The 16,958-nt window shown below is 45.3% G+C and overlaps 1 protein-coding gene across 9 annotated transcripts in view; it reads right to left on the bottom strand.

The window, feature by feature from the left end:
- CLIP1 (CAP-Gly domain containing linker protein 1) overlaps window positions 1-16,958 on the bottom strand; it is a 111,919-nt gene that overhangs the window by 25,649 nt on the left and 69,312 nt on the right. For 4 of the 9 annotated variants that reach the window (XM_033174213.1, XM_033174212.1, XM_033174214.1 and 1 more), the window contains 4 exons: window positions 16,590-16,805; window positions 11,877-14,162; window positions 10,603-10,740; window positions 7,498-7,604 (listed from right to left, as the gene is read on the bottom strand). In XM_033174213.1, coding sequence (XP_033030104.1) covers window positions 7,498-7,604; window positions 10,603-10,740; window positions 11,877-14,162; window positions 16,590-16,805 — 2,747 coding nt within the window. The remainder of the gene's footprint in view (window positions 1-7,497; window positions 7,605-10,602; window positions 10,741-11,876; window positions 14,163-16,589; window positions 16,806-16,958) is intronic. The other 5 variants (XM_033174217.1, XM_033174218.1, XM_033174219.1 and 2 more) reach the window with 2 other exon arrangements.

Below are 16,958 nucleotides of genomic sequence, written 5' to 3'. Positions count from 1 at the left end.
GGAAGAATCCATTCCACTGTCAAACAGCTCTTTTTGTCAAAGAGTTCTTCCTACTGTTGAGTCAGAATCTTCTTCCTTGTAACTTGAATCCATTGGTGTGGTCCTACCCTCCAGAGCAGGAGAAAACAAGTTTGCTCCATCTTCCATGTAACAGTCCTTTAGATATTTGAAGATGCCCATCAGATCTCCTCTCAGTCTTCTCTTTTCCAGGCTCTTCAACTGCTCCTCCTAAGGCTTGGTTTTCAGACCTTTCATCATCTTGGTTGCCCTCCATGTTCCAGTATCTCAATATCCTTCTTAAATTGCGGTGCCCAGAACTGGACACAGGACTCCAGGTGTGGTCTGATAAAGTGGGGCGATTACTTTTCTTGATCAGGACACGAGACTTCTGTTAAGCCCTTTTGCTGCTGCATCACACTGTTGACTCATGTGAAGCTTGTGGTCTACTAAGACCCCTAGATCCTTTTCACATGTAATACTACCGGTAGTAAGCTAGGTGTACCCCATCTTATATTTGTGGTTGTTCCTGCCCAAGTGCAGAACCTTACATTTGTCTCTACTGAAATACATTCTGTTAGTTTGGGTCCAGTTCTTCAACATTTTAAGGTCATCTTGAATCCTGATTCTGTCTTCCCTGGCATTAGCTGCACCTCCCAGTTTGGTGTCATCTGCAAATTTGATGAACATCCTCTCAATTTCTTCATTTAAGTCATGAAACAACAATGGGCCCAGGATGGAACTCTGCGGTACCCCACCTGTCCCATTTTTCCAGAATGATGAGGAACCATTAGTGAGCACTTTTTGGGTTCTGTCAGTCAACCCACTGCAAATCTACCTAACAGCTACTTCCTTCAGTGCACATTTTGCCAACTTCTCTGCAACAATATCATGAGGGACTTTGTCAAAAGCCTTACTGAAATCAAGATACACTACATCCACAGCATTTCCCCGATCCACCAAGTTTGTAACTCTATAAAAAAAAGGAATGAAATTCCTCTGGTACTACTTGATTTTGAGAAACCCATGCCTTCTATTGAGCCAGACTAGTTATGAATCCAGCACAGTATGGCCAAGATTGGCTTGGCTAGACCAGCATTCAGATACAGGTGTCCCCTTCCCCCCCCCAAAAACCCAGAGAGTCACTCCAAACATTATGTGGTAGCAAGCATGTTTAACACTGGGTGGGGAGCCAAGGCCAGTTTCAGTTCCTTGGCACTTTCAGCTGTGTGAAACATGCAATTGTAAAGACATACTTCTTGCATGTATTAACACGTCAAAAGAGTTCTGTGTAGAGAAGTTAGAGGTGCTTTAACACGGTAGTGGAGAACCTCCGATCCAAGGGTCTGATATATGCCATTCAGCATGGGAAAGTTCTATCCATGGTTGCTGCAAAAGAAGAATCTGGAGCTCACTCTAAGTCCATTCCTGAGAATTATGTGACGTGGGTTTCTTTCCACCTCTACCAAAAATCTGACCACATAGATAAAGGATAATTCTAGGACAGGCATCAATCAACTCAATAGTAATCTCCCGCCTTCAGCATCTTGCAATAAAATCTAAATAACATTTTTCTATATAGTTTTGAACCCTGACTGATTCAATCACGCTTGTTCTGTTCTGAAACCCAGAGCAGCATTCATTCCTGGCTGTTTTTGAACCAAACACAACCCTAGAAATAGTATCTCCTCTTCATGTCTCCTGAGAGCAAATAAATTGGTTTGGAAACACCATCAAATAGCTTCTCAAATATGCAAATATGGGGTTGGCTTGGTTTTAAAGAGAAACGAGGGACCACTGTGAGTTGAATTTGAACCATACCATGCTTTGCGTGACAGAGCCTGCCTCTCTCTCTGCCCACAGAGACTGCCAAACTTGGCTGAACCTGCATCTCTCCCACAGCTAGTCGTGAAAAACCAACATGTTTGTTTCTGCTCATGCAAAATAGGGGGGGGGGGAATCCCACACAAAATAAAACAGATCATAACCACCCTGCTGGAAATTAAAAATAAAGGCTTTTTTTGCAAACAAAACCCCTTATCACTTAGCATTAAGCATTCCACATTCTCTGGTATCTGTGCTTGGGGTTGTTCCCCTAAGTCTAAGGCAATACCAGTAATGCTGTTATCAGGATTAATAACAAGCAGAGCAATGAAAAAAAGAAAGAGATCAGCTTTGTGTGTGCACAATGTGGGGACAGAGGAATAGGCCCTATTTGAAAAGTGCTCATGCCCCCAGGTGGCCAAACTACGCATAGTTTCAAATCAATTAACACAAACACAGCAGTATACATAACATGATTTGTAGTAACAATCGGTATCGCCCAGTAACTTTCAGTGACCCATAACTGCATAACTTTTGCCACTATCTCTTTTTTAAAGAGTCTTGTGGCACTTTAAAGACTCAACGTTAGTTTTTGTGGACTTCTGTCTCCTGACGCAGGAACTGCTACCATGCATCTGATGAAGTGGACCCTCGTTAAAAACAAAAAAAGTTTGTGCTTTTAAATAAAGATATTAGTCATTCTTCATTATCATCATGTTTCAGAAGGAAGAATGGTTCTCGCAACACAATTTCTGTTGTGTCGTGGGTTCTGGTAGCAATAAGTCCAGCAACACTTCTTAGTGAACAGCTCTTTATTATAAGGGATACGACAAGACTGGGGAATAGGGGGTAGGGAAAGCTCTATTTATAGACACATTGGGACAGAGGGAAAAGATACATTTTAGCGGGAACCAATAATATGCAAACTTTCCGGCGGGACCCAATCAGGCTGTGGATTGTAATTGTACTCTTCAAATTGCCCAATAACATTACTTTACCCGGCTGACAGAATATCTTATTTAATACACAACACTCCCCCGCACCCAGTTGATACTATGCACGTAATCTTTCAAGTGTTGCGGAGGTCTTCGAATCCTACCGGATCGCCTAACCCCCGGTGTGTCACTCCTTGGACTATCCGTGGTCAGACCTCTCTCCCCCATAACATCGGGTACCTCAGCTGGAACTGTGTCACTAGCTGACTCCCTAGGCTGACTAGTTGTCACCGGGTTAGGTTCATCAGTGGTGATCTCAGCTTCCTGACTCTCTGAGCCCACAGCTTCCTGACTCTGAGCCCTCCACCACCTGTGGCCGGGAGCCATCCTGGCCAGACTGCTGCGATTCACTAAACGCCGGCAGAGTTGTGCGCGGCTCCTCCCCACTCGGGCTTACCCTGCTTGGAACCCGGCGCCTTAGCTGGTCAATGTGGCGGCGCATTACTCTGCCATCCTCTAACGTCACAAAATACGACACTGGCCCACTGGGTCGGGTGACCACCCCCGGCACCCATGCTGGTCCCCTTGCATAGTTCCGGACCCAAACCAAATCCTCTGTTGTCAGGTATCGGGTTCTATCAACCTCGGCAGCCGGTGGCTCTCTTGCATCGCGGCCCGGCACCTTGTCAGGGTGGACGTAGTCTAGGATTGTGGCTAACCTCCTCCCCATTAATAACTCAGCTGGGGACTTGCCTGTAGATGCACACGGTGTTGTGTGCTGCAGGAACAACATCCTCGCAATGCGAGCAGACCAATCCCCTTCCAAGAGGCGTGCTATTGCACCCTTGGCTGTGCGCACCATCCGTTCGGCTTGTCCGTTCGAGGATGGATGAAAGGGAGCTGAAGTTACCCCTTTAATGAAGTTATCGGCCAGGAATGCCCTGAACTCTTGGGACACAAAAGCCACCCCGTTGTCTGATACAATGGTCTCGGGTAACCCATGCGTTGCAAACAAAATGCGAAGGGCCCTGATTACAGCAGCTGAGGACATGTTAGGAACAATCGAGACCTCCAGCCATTTCGAGTAGGCGTCTACTACGATTAAGAACACCTTTCCCTGATACGGCCCTGCAAAATCTACATGGAGCCGGCTCCACGGGTTCTTGGCCCGCTCCCACCAATGCACTGGTGCCCTGGGCATTTCTGGGTGCACCTCCTGGCACGCTCGACAGGTGCGCACCCATTGTTCAATGTCCTTGTCCATGCCTGGCCACCACACATAGCACCTGGCTAACGATTTCATCCGAACCATGCCCGGATGATCCATGTGTAATGTGTCTAACACCTCGTTCTGTAGAGACCTTGGAATAACCACCCTATCGCCCCACAATATGCAACCCTTATGGAGGGACAGCTCATTTTGTCTTGCCATGAAAGGTCTAAATTTCTCTTCCTGAGTCCCACTTGGCCATCCCCTCCCCACCCACACAAGGACATGGGCGAGGACGGGGTCCCTTTTTGTTCTCGCAGCGATTTCGACGGCAGTCACGGGTGGCCCGGGAAGTGTCTCCATCATCATGACGTGCTCGGCCGGAGCTGGGTCGTCGTCAGCTGCTCCAGGTAGTGGTAGACGACTCAGCGCATCCGCATGGCACAACAGCTTACCCTTCACATGACACAGTTCGTATTGAAATCCATTCAAAAAGATGGACCATCGGAGCATACGTGGAGACAAAATTTGAGGCGTTTGTTTATGCGGGCTGAACAGACCCAGCAAAGGCTTGTGGTCCGTTTGAATTGTGAAAGGGCGGCCGTACACGTAGTCATGGAACTTCTTGATTCCTGTGACTATAGCCAGTGCCTCCTTATCAATCTGGGCGTAGTTCCGCTCTGTGGGGCTCAAGGTTCTGGAATAGAATGAGATTGGACGCTCCGACCCGTCCGCCTCCCTGTGACTCAAGACAGCCCCCACGCCATATTGTGAGGCATCACACGCCAGCACCAATGGTTTAGCAGCATCGTAGTGGGCAAGTGTACTTTCCTTTGACAGCACGCCCCGCAGCGTTTCAAAAGCTCTCTGTTGCGGTTGCCCCCAACGCCATGCACACTTCTTTTGTAGTAGCCGATGCAATGGTTCGGCTATCGATGCCTTGTGTGGCACAAAGGCGTGATAGAAATTGACGAGGCCCAAGAAGGACTGCAGCTCAGCCTTGTTACTAGGTGTCAGTGCTGCGGCAATAGCCTTAACCTTGTCTTCCATGGGGTGGATGCCAGCAGCATCAATTCTGTACCCTAAGAAGTTCACAGCTGCTACCCCAAAACTACATTTCTCTTTTTTTAGTTTTAACCCCGCATCCCTGAATTTGCATAGGACTGTCTGGATGCGTCCCAGTAGCTCTTGAGCATCCTTGCCCGCGATTAACACATCATCAAAATACAGAAGGACGCCTGGCAGGCCCCGTAACAGGCGCTCCATAAGACTTTGAAATATGCCAGGTGCCACGCAGACTCCAAACTGTAGCCTATTCACCTTAAAGGCGCCCTTGTGCGTCACAATTGTCTGGATTTCTGCGGATGCTGGAGTCACTGGAAGCTGCTGGTATGCCTGTGCCAAGTCAATCTTTGCAAACACCTTGCCCCCAGCCAGCTTCGCTAATAGTTGGGACACTACTGGAATTGGATAAGAGTTGCCCCTGATGGCCCTATTAATCGTACATTTGTAATCCGCACAAATTCATATTTCCCCATTAGCCTTCAGGGGTGTGACAATGGGTGTTTCCCATTTAGCAGAGTCCACTGGTGAAAGCACCCCTTGCTGTATTAGCTTCTCCAATTCAGTCTCTATTTTAGGCTGTAGAGCAAATGGAACCCGCCTGGGTTTGAGGCGGATTGGCGCAACCCCCGGGTCCAGTTCTAAGTCAATTGGAGGCCCTTTATAACATCCTAACTCTCCATTAAATAGCTCCCCAAATTCCGTGTACAGGGTATCAAATGTCTCGGAAGCTATCTGGACCGTGTTGAGCCCTGAGATTCCCAACCCTAAGGCCGGGAACCAGTCCGTACCCAGCAGACTAGTGCGCTTCCCTTTTGCGATCACAAGCTTTAATACGGCCTCCCTCTCGCGGAACTGTACGTTAACTGCGCACATACCCATAATGTCTATGCGGCCGGCGGAATAGGATTGTAGAGTAGCCGGGAAGGGCTCCAATCTCGGAAGCTTACCTCTAGGGAATAACGATCTGGCCGTGTCCTCCGAGACTATGGAGAATCCGGATCCGGAATCCACCTCCATGTTACACGGCTTCCCTTCGATTAGGACCCGCACAGCTGGTTTCCCTTGGGCTGGAAATGGCACAGTTTTGCCCTCGATTTGCGTGAGGTAGTTGCAATCGTCGAGTTGGTGCGTCGCTGTGGATGTCCTCTGACCTCTTGGTTTCGCGGACCCCGACGTGCCACTCGACTTGCAGACCCTTGCTATGTGCCCCGTTTTCCCACAAGCATGACACGTTGCTTCTCGGAACCGGCACTTTCTTCTCTCATGTGATCCGCCGCAGCCAGGGCATACCCCCCGACGATCTTTATTTGCTGTGCTCTCCTGTTGCACCATCTCTATTCTCCACACCGGGCTTTGGTTGGGGCTGACATCCTGGTCGTCCACGGTGTGGGTTGACTCTCCAGCTCTCTTTTCAGCTCGCTGGCCCGGGTTTTGCTCCTCTCTCTCAGCGCTTTCTGTCGCAATGGCCTCTCGGAGCGCTGTCGTGAGATCCATGTCTTGTTTTGCTGCAATCCACCTGCGGCCCTTGCTGCTGCAAAGACCGCACACAAACCGATCCAGCAGGGCCTCTTCCAAGTTGGCGAACTTGCAGTGTCTCGCCAGCTTCCTTAACTCTGTGAGAAAAACTGCTACCGTCTCTCCAGGTCGTTGTTGTCTCTTATGGAATTTGATGCGCCATGTCATCTTAGATGCTGTAGGATTAAGGTGTTTCGAGAGGTGTTCCGTAATACTCGCGAACGACGCCTCCCGCAGTGTTGTGGGGGCCAGAAGTGCCCGAGCCAACTCAAAGGTCTCTGCCCCGCAGCAACTCAGGAACAACGCCTTCTTCTTATCCTCGTCAGTGACCCCTTTTGCAGCCATGCTGAATTCAAAACGCTCGAGGTAAGCATCCCACGCCTCAGTTGCTCCGGAATGAAATGGTTCCATGAACCGTGACGCTGCCATCTTAGTGGACTGATCTGTCCTGTCAGTCACAGGGAGTCTTGTCGCCAGAATCAGGTTGCTAGGGTTGACAACCCTCAGACGGCCTAATTCAATCCCACCTTCGTCACCAGTATGTTGTGTCGTGGGTTCTGGTAGCAATAAGTCCAGCAACACTTCTTAGTGAACAGCTCTTTATTATAAGGGATACGACAAGACTGGGGAATAGGGGGTAGGGAAAGCTCTATTTATAGACACATTGGGACAGAGGAAAAAGATACATTTTAGCAGGAACCAATAATATGCAAACTTTCCGGCGGGACCCAATCAGGCTGTGGATTGTAATTGTACTCTTCAAATTGCCCAATAACATTACTTTACCCGGCTGACAGAATATCTTATTTAATACACAACAATTTCTCCACTTTTTTTCTAAACAACTGAAAACATCCCTCATACACCATGAACAAACATTTTGTTTTCATGAATAATAAACAGATCTCACATAAACAGAGTTTCTAAAGAGTAAGAGAGTTAAACACTTACAGTTCTTTTCTCATCTCTTCCATTTTCTTGTTCTCTGTTTTGAGGAGCTCCTGAGACTTGTTCAGCTCTTCTTTGCTCTTTAGAGCACTTCCTTTAAGGGCATCCAACTTGGAAGAGAAAAGAAAACAAGAAGGATACTTGGCTTACTATTTTGGGGGACTGAAAGGACCGAGGGGGCTGAGGCATTTCTTTTCATTTCTTTATCCATTTTTAATACTGCTTAATATAGTAAAAATTGCTAAGTAGTTTACAGAAAAATAAAAATACAAAAAACAGTATCATTTTCTTTAAGGTAAAGGTAAAGGTACCCCTGACCGCTAGGTCCAGTCATGGGCGACTCTGGGGTTGCGGCACTTATCTCGCTTTACTGGCCAAGGGAGCCGGCGTTTGTCTGCAGACAGCTTCCGGGTCATGTGGCCAGCATGACTAAGCCGCTTCTGGCGAACCAGAGCAGCGCACGGAAATGCCGTTTACCTTCCCGCTGGAGCAGTCCCTATTTATCTACTTGCACTTTAACGTGCTTTTGAACTGCTAGGTGGGCAGGAGCTGGGACCGAAAAATGGGAGCTCACCCCATCGCAGGGATTCAAACCGCCGACCTTCTGATCGGCAAGCCGTAGGCTCTGTGGTTTAACCCACAGCGCCACCCGCGTCCCCATCATTTTCTTTAGAACAAGATAAAAACAAGGTAAAGTACACAACACAACATTGTTGCACAAATAAAATTGATCAGTGGACAAAACAAAACAAATTAAAAAGGGAGAGTCCAGTAAAGACAGGTAAGCATTTAAGCTTTAAAGAGGTGTTTAAAGGTCATTATTCTTTCCATGTCATGAATTACCTGAGGGAGGGCTTGGGGGGGGGTTGCTATCACTTAGAAGGGCTGTTTTCATGTAGTCACTAAATGATAATCTGCTGGTCATTCCATAACCATCAGGGTCTCTACAGAAGACTGGCTGTGGAGTCACGCACGGGAGAACAGTGTTGAGAGCTCTCATCTATTTTGCTTTCTTTTAAAAGCAGCTGGAGGATTACATTTATTGGACTGAGACTGTAGCAGTAGGCAAGACATTTTTATTATTATTTTAAAAAAAAGAATTATAGTTTTAATCTGACTTGCAGAGAGAACCTTTCCAAATTTAAGGTAAGTAATGCCTGCTTGGAATCATTTTAATATAGCTACATTTGTCGGAAAATAAGAGGGTGCTACACCCCAAAGTGCATTGGTATTTCTATTACTTTTCCATTTTTAAAAGTTGTGACACACCTCAGAGTCTGCTTTAAAACAGGTTCAGTACAGTATTGGCAGTATACTCCTTTTCAGTAACTTCCAAAAGTAAAATGTATTAAGCTTAATAAGCTACAAGGCAAACCAGCTAGCTTATAATTAGATAAACAATCTTGCAAAGAAGTTTTACCATAAAACTTCCTAATGTGATTTAGGAGCCCCATCAAAGGAGAGGTATTAATCAAACATTAATTGGCAGCAACAATGAAGGTAGACAACCCTAATTTGACATCCCTACGCATTTAGCAGCAGGTGACAGGTGCAGTGTGCCCAGACAAAAGAAAACCCTCTACCGTGAGCTGCTACAGTACCTTAAACAGAGGGAACCAAAGAGAGAAGCCCTGAGCTGGCGGTGCTGAGACTATCATCTTCAATGAATCTGATGTTTCTGGTCGAAACTGACCCCCAGCCTTTATTTATGGCGGTTTCATTTACCCTGTAAGAGCTTGCCAGCAGCTGGTAAGCCTAGTCTGTTCACATGCACTCAGCAATGTGTTTTATTATGTAACAGATAATCTCCAGATGCTCTGTAAGAATTACAGAGCTGCTGGATTTTAATTTTAATTTTCAGCCATCTAGCAATCAACCATTGGCATTAGATGACATCAAGGTCCTGAGTGCTCTATGATCTCCAGTAGCATTGATGGCTGCTGCTGCTGCAGGGAACAGGGAACGCCAGGCTGGGGAAATGCAGCTCCAGGGCTTTCTTCCGTCCAGGAGCAACGTCATTGTCTTTGGGGCGCCAGGGCAGCTGACACACCCTCCTCAGTCCAGAAAGTGAACCGAGCAATAGGGAGGCTTTCAAGTTTAAGTATTGCTTGTGGCCAATTAACAATACTAGAGGAAATCAGATTGTGAATAAAATAACTAGAGGCTGTGCACTGCTTTCCTTTTTATGGGTTTCCTACATCATGCTCGCAGGATAAGGGGCAACACTTCTGGCCAAGAAGCTCATTCTTTAAAGCTCTATATCCTGCAAATTGATGTCTCCCCCTGCAAACACCTGTTCTATAAGTGTAAACTGCTGCTCTTGGGGGAAGGGGGTGCATGTATGCCTGCATTTTTGGTCTCTCCTTGGGGGTGTGACTATGGGAGTCACCATGATGAATGCCTGGCATTTCAGAATTTATCATTACACTCCTACTGAGGATGTAGACTTTGGTAGACTTTGTTTAAACCTTTGAAGATGTGTCCATTGTTCCAAGGGGGATGCTACTGAAGCATACACAGAGTCCAGAACCAGACATGGCTGGGAAACATCCTCTTGGAGAATTGTCACCACTCAGAGTAAACAGAATGGAGACCTCTGTCTGACTCTAAATAAACCAGCTTCATTTGTTCCGAGAGGTAAAATTATTTACAGGTACCACCAGAAGATACACATTCTCTATAATGTTCAGCACACTGGGGCAAGAAAAGGGGACAGTGAGTGGCATTCCCTCTACCAAAGGCTACTAGAATCTGGGCTCTGGCCATTTGTCATTTGAGAACAAAGAAGCTGCCTTGTACCAGGGGGCAGTCTACCCAGTAATGTCTGCTCTGAATGGCAGTGGCTTCTTCCTCCTCATCTGCTATATGACCCCTTTTCTAAAATGGAAATGCCAGACATTGGACCTGGGACCCCCCGCATACAAAGCACCCATTCTGTCACTGAGCTATGGCCCCTTCCACCTCACAGTGACTGGATGCACTATTCAGAAACATTTCCCTGCCCTACCCTTGGAAACCCAGCTATCTGCAGGAGAGATTTAAGAACCAGGCTCTCCAGCTTCAAGTGACACACATTTTTCCAAACAGCCAGGATTTGGGTTTGCTTACCTCCTTCTGCAGCTTCTGATTAGCCTGCCTGGAATCCTCCAGTGAGGTCAAAGTATCCATCTTCTCTTTATGAAGGACTTCCTTCTCTTTGGTCACCTGTTCAACTATCTGCAAAGCATCTTCTGCTGTTTGTGCAGTCTACAAGACAAAAAGCCACATCAAATCCTGTGCAAAACCATACCAGACTCGGGATACAAATTTATAGATTGCCTACTCCACAGATGGTTCCTCAAGCCAATGGGATTTCTCTTTAGCAGCATGTAGAGGCCACATAAACTGACTGCAAGCCGCTTGCCAGTGTGTAATCACAAGCACTCCATTTCTACCTGTGTTTGCATTCCAGAACTTTGCAAAATATATTGAATTAAATCTATCGATCATCTTATTCCATGCACAAATTACAGTCCCATGCTAGTGTCAGTCTTCAGGTGAGACTGGTAGCCCTAATTATGCCATCCTTTTGAATTTCGTAAAAAAAAAAGTAGTTCCAGCAATATTCACTACCAACAGATTTGTCATTTGCCCTCTTTGTGTTATCATAGTACTGAGATATCAGGACAGCAGCCCTGCATCTGAATTTGGTAGAAAACACTGAAGTTAAAAGATGGGGGCAAATATATGGTTGAAAACTTTTGGTACTGTGATGTCTTTTGGGGAACAAAGCAAAAGCTTCCTTGGAATAAAAACTTTATGGTTTATGAAGCCCAGGGAGGAATGTCTCAAAATTCCATTTTGTACTCAGTTGGTAGAGAATGCAAAGCCTACTGGGAATAAAAAGATAACAGACATTGCCAAATCCTTTGCCACAGAAGCAATTCTGCTTGGACAGTGAGTGTCCTGCTGCCTTTTATCCAATTAAGAGTAAGAAGGCTTTGGAGGAAGTTTTCACAACTAATTTTTGGATAACAATTTAAGTGTACATTTAATAAGGTTACATGTGCCAATGCACATGTGTGTAATTTTAAGCTCCCACAGATCTGGAAACCTGCCTTTTTATTCACAACTGAAAAATTGCCTTGCAACATTGCCTAGCTATGAGGCCCTTGAAAGTTGGTGTGATATTTTCTCCTCCCCTGCCTGATTCTTACAGCAGTTGAGAATTTTTTTTGATATTCACAAAGAGGTAAATTCACTGTGAGCAAGATAATTAAGGAGGGTGTTCAGACTGAGCCAAGGTGCTGGATCATGCAAAATTAAGTGCAGACACAAAAACAACTGAAGTTAGTGTTGTGTGTTAGTAACTATACTCGACTGATTTATCAGTGTCTCGATACCTCAAATCTTTGCATTGCCGCATGTGCCTGAAGATTCTCGAATTCTTTCAGTTTCAATATAAGCTCATCCTTTTCTTTCTGGAGCACCAGGTTTTTATTCTGAGATGCCAAGAGGCTGGCTGACAGCTCACTGTTGGCCTGTGCTAGAAGTGTTATCTCCTCATGAAGCTTATAGTAGTCTTCAGAGAACTTTTCTTTCTCTTTCAATATTTCTTCTTTTATTGTGATCAGATGTTTCTGCTCGGAAAGCAGAATCTCATTCTCCTGAAGAAGTTTAACACGTTCCAGTTCAGATGTTTCATGGCTGGAACGGAGATCTTCTAGGATCTTGGAGACACAGCTGTGCAGTTCCTGGAGCTCAGCTTTGGACTTCGTCAATGCCACAAATTCACCCTTCAACTTCTCAATATTGGATGCGAGCTGATCTGTTTCAACCCTAAGGATCTCCTTTTCCTTCATAATTTCCTCCAGTTTAGATTCAGATTTTAACTTCTCTTGTTTCAGCTTATCCCTCTCAGCCAACAGCTCCTTGTTTTGGGATGTTAGCTGTTCATTCTCAGTCTCTAACTGGCTGACACTGTTATGAAGCTGTGTGTTCTCTACCACAAAGGACTCTTTTTCCAGCTTCCTACTGTCCCGTTCTATTATCAGATTATCATGGACCGTTTTGAACTCTTTACTCAACTTTTGACATTCCTCTTGCAACCGAACCTTCTCTTGGCTCAGTAGCTCTTTCTCAGAAGAACTACTTTTAAATGAAGCTGCTAACAGTTGCTTGGCATGAAGCAAAGCAGAATACTCATTTTCTAACACTGTTTTGGCGCTCTGGGTCTCTTTCAGGATTTTGGACAGCTCACATTTGTAGCTAGCAAGCTCTTGGTTTTCTTCCGTTTTTTGGTCAAGCTCTTGCTTCAAAGTTTCAACACTGCCCTGGAGTCTGGCCTTTTCTTGAGTGAGCATCCGCTTTGCAGAGATGTCCAATTCATGTTTCCTCTTCAAGTCGCATAGGGCTTTGGTCACAGACTGCTTCTCTGAAAGAAGCTCAGCACATTTTGCTTCCAGAATGGCCTTTTCCTTCAGAAGGTTCTCATTCTGCTTCTTGAGCTTTGAGGACTTCTGAGAAGTCAACTCCTTCTCTGCGCTCATCTGGCTTAGCTTTTCATTCAGCATCCTCTCGGAAAGAGTGGCATTTTCAGAGACATTAGCCAGCTTTTCAGAAAGGGCCTTGTTTTCATTCAAAAGCTCTTCTCTTTCACTCGAAAGCCTCCTCTCAGCAGAAAACAAGGCTTCCTTCTCTTGCAGTAACTGAATACATTCAGAGTCTGTTGACTCCCTACTGGCCTTGATCTCTTCTAGGAGCTTCGAAAGGCTGGCATGAGCAGCCTGCAGTTGAACCTTGTCTTTGGTAAGCTTTTTCAGTTCCTTATTTGCTGCTTCTAGATCAGTGTGCAGGCCTTCACTTTTCACCTCAAGCTTCTGCTTTTCATCTAGAGCCTGCTCTAAGCTTTTATGCAGCTCTTCCTGGCTTTCCAGGAGAGTCTCCTTATCTGACTGTAGATCCTGGCTAGTCTGCAATAGATTATCCCTTTCTCTTTTCAAAGCCACATTCTGGTTTTCGAGATCCAAGTGTTTCCCTAAGAGCGAGTCCCGCTCAGCAGCCAGGGAAGTGACTTCTTGAAGCAGCTCTTTTTGGTCCCTGGCCATGTCTTCATAAGAACTCTTTAGCTTCTGAATGACGTCATCCTTATCTTTGAGAAGAGCAGCATTTTCCTCGGAAAGCTTTCTCTGGCAATCCTGGAGCTCTTCCCTTTGGCAGATATGCTTCTGACATTCCTGTGCCAAGGCATCTCTATGGGTCTGGAGCTCATCCACCTGGTGGAGGAGAGCCACCTTTGAGGTGCGTAGAGCATCATTCTCTCTAGTTATTTTAAGAAGATCATCTTGGGCTGCCTCTATTTCTAAGAGCAACTTTCCTTTCTCAGAAATTAATTCATCATTTTTAGTTTTTTCCTGCTGAGTTTTATTCTCAGCTTCTTGTTTCTCCTTTATGATTTTTTTGTTCTCTAGGTTAAGTTCTTCATTCACTGTCCAAAGCTTTTCCTGATCTTGTTTTAATAACCCAGTCTTGGACTCCAACTCTACAAGTTTTGATAACAAGGAACCTTTTTCTAATTTTAAAGCATTCCCCTCCTGTGCCAAGGTTTCTTTCTCTGATATCAAAGCCCTCATCTCCTCTGACATTAGTTCAATCTCTTTTCTGGCTGCTGCTAACACAGAGGTTAAGGACTAAAGAAACAAAGGATGGGGAACAGGGAAACAAAAAACAAAAAATGAAGTCAAGCAGACTAGTGCAAAGTGTGGATTAAAGACAAATAGCGTTACTGTTGTTTTTTTAAAAACAGAAGTATATAATGACACACACACAGCCCTGCTGAATACTTCCAAATCTTTTTGAATGCTAAACAAATGCCATTATAGTGAAATGTCTTAAGCTCACAAATTGTATAGTCTTTAATAAACTTTTGAGCTCACAAATGATCACACAGCCCAACTATCAAATGAGTGTTTAAGGCAATGTAGCAGCTGGAATATAGAAGGGGATTCTAGCTAGACAAAAGCTGTAATCATGTGTTTGCCAAGGCAGGTAAAACTCTAACTTATTTAAAGGCAGAAAGATTAGAGCCTTTGCTCAGTTTCAACAACAGCTGCAATGTCATAACGAGATTTATATTTCAACATGAGCAGTAGTTATGGCACAATCTTTGGCCTACTCTTTGCAGTTGAAATATAACCCCCCTTCCAATTTTGAGAGGAAAGAACTGTGCATGTTTGCCTGTACATGTTGTCAATGAACATGAAACCCAGAGAGACAAGGCTGAGCTGTTCCATGAGCGAGTGCACAACTACTGACCTATGGGACTCTGACAGTGGAAACTTCCCTGAACTGCTCCATAAGGAGAAGCAGATAGCTCAGTTGGTAGAACATGAGACTCTTAATCTCAGGGTCATGGGTTTGAGCCCCACGTTGGGCAAAAGATTCCTGCATTGCAGGGGGTGGACTAGATGACCCTCGTGGTCCCTTCCAACTCTATGATTCTGTTATGATAGCGAATGTTAAAAGTGTCCCATCCTTAAAAGGCATTTTCAGCAGTTTGTGAGCTGGCTGCCATTCACTCAGCTCCAATTTAAAATGATTTTTTCTGAGGTGTTAAAGTCCTACAATGGTAGTATTACTGAAATGTCTAAGAAAGGGGAAATGCTCAGTAGTCTCAAAGTTTAATTTATATCAGCTTTGGTGACAATGCAAACCCATTCTTTGGAATATGGCAATTTACAGCTGTATTTCAAGCTTTTCTTCCCTATGTGGAGAGCATTTTATATGTACCGTGCCTTATTGTAGTAATTAAATGCAAATAACCATATAGTATTGGATTTCAGCTCATAGCCCTTTGGCCTGTGTGTCAACATATACATATGCAGCTACCAGTGTAATAAAATGTAAAACTCAAAGCACATAGGCAATGAATGGGAAATGAACACAAGGAACAACGTCAAGGAAATGCAAAAAATAAAATTTAGGCTATTCAAGTCACACTAAGGACAATGTGGAACATGGACAGCTTTTTGCAGGATATCAAGCATTAAGAAATGCCAGTAAAACCCACCACCTCTAAAGCTTGTTTTGCCACTTCAAATGGGATAAGGGATTTTTAAGCATCCAATGAAAAGATTTTTAAAAAAAAGTAAAGTCAGTTACCTACAGAATAAGGGAATGAGAAATTACAGGGCTACAAAGGATCTAGAATACATTTACTTCCTATGTCATTGAACTGGGCCTAACTGCACTTAACTTTATTCTTTGGAATACTTTGACCTTCTTGTAAAATTTAAAAGTAATAATCCTGGGCATATTGCATCCTCCGAGCAGCTTCTCTTTCTATCTGATCATTTTTATTTTTATTTTGTAAATTTTCCCCATGATTGCAGGTCTTAACTTCCTTTCTTGCATCTAATTCTTTGGAAAGGACATAAAATCTGCAGCCAACACCTGAGAATTAAACTGGCCTAATGAACAAATACAAAAACCCTAATTCTCAAGTGTTGGTCACCTCTTGAGATATAAATCAGCCAACTAGCATTGACCTTTATGTGATTTAGTGACCCATAAGGCAGTGTTAGGCTTCATTTTGGAAGTGTCAACATCAAAGCCTCTCTGCAAACTGTACAGGAGTTCTTGCTCCCAGTGGCGGAGGAAGCCTCTCGGGCACCTGGCGCGGGGCGAGGCGAGGCGAGGGTGGGGTGAATCGCCCACGGGGGCAGGGCAAACTGCTCATAGGGACAAATGGGATGGGGCCCATGGCACCCCCCCACCCCCCCCCCCGTTGTTTGCTCACCTGCCTCCTCTAGCCATCCCGCGACTCCCGACCCAGGGGGCGGGGCACGCCTGGCTGAGGAGCGCGATCTGGTGCTGAGGCCTGGCCAGGAGGCACGACCTTGTGTTGCAGCCCGGCCGGGAGGTATGACCTGGCGTGGATCCGCCTGGGGAGATTTTGTCACACACACCCTGGCATGATACCCAGGGCAGACCGCACCCCCCTTGCACCGCCCCTGCTTGTTCCACTGGGTTTGGGAAGCCAAAGTTCAGTCTGACACGGTACCAGTCATACAGCTCCCTCATGGGTGAGTGGCTACCTGTTTCAGAGAAATACACACCTTTGCATGCTCTGCTTCCTTTTTCAGCTCCTTGGTCTGTTTCTCTAAGTCACTGTTCACCTTTTGTGCAGTTGCCAATAGCTGTTGCGTTTCCTGAAGTTGTTGCTTCAGCTCCTTGATGGCTGCATCATGCTTGGCGGCCATCTCTGAATGCGTTCTTTTATGCGTTGTCTGCAGATCTTTATACTGATTTTGGCCAGCCGAAATTTTCTTCTCCTGTGAATATAGAGCCAAGGTTGAGATACAGCTAGCCATGGTGTTCTGCAACTACTTTCTCACCATGCAAGAGCACATTTTTCTTGAATTAGAGTTGAAAGAATAGCTGTGCTAAATCTAGGGTAAGCTGGGTCTTTGAAGCCTTGTGGTTTA

Source organism: Lacerta agilis, chromosome 17 (genome assembly GCF_009819535.1).
Source record: "Lacerta agilis isolate rLacAgi1 chromosome 17, rLacAgi1.pri, whole genome shotgun sequence".
Classification (NCBI taxonomy): domain Eukaryota; kingdom Metazoa; phylum Chordata; class Lepidosauria; order Squamata; family Lacertidae; genus Lacerta; species Lacerta agilis.
This window is presented reverse-complemented; position numbering and strand designations above follow the sequence as displayed.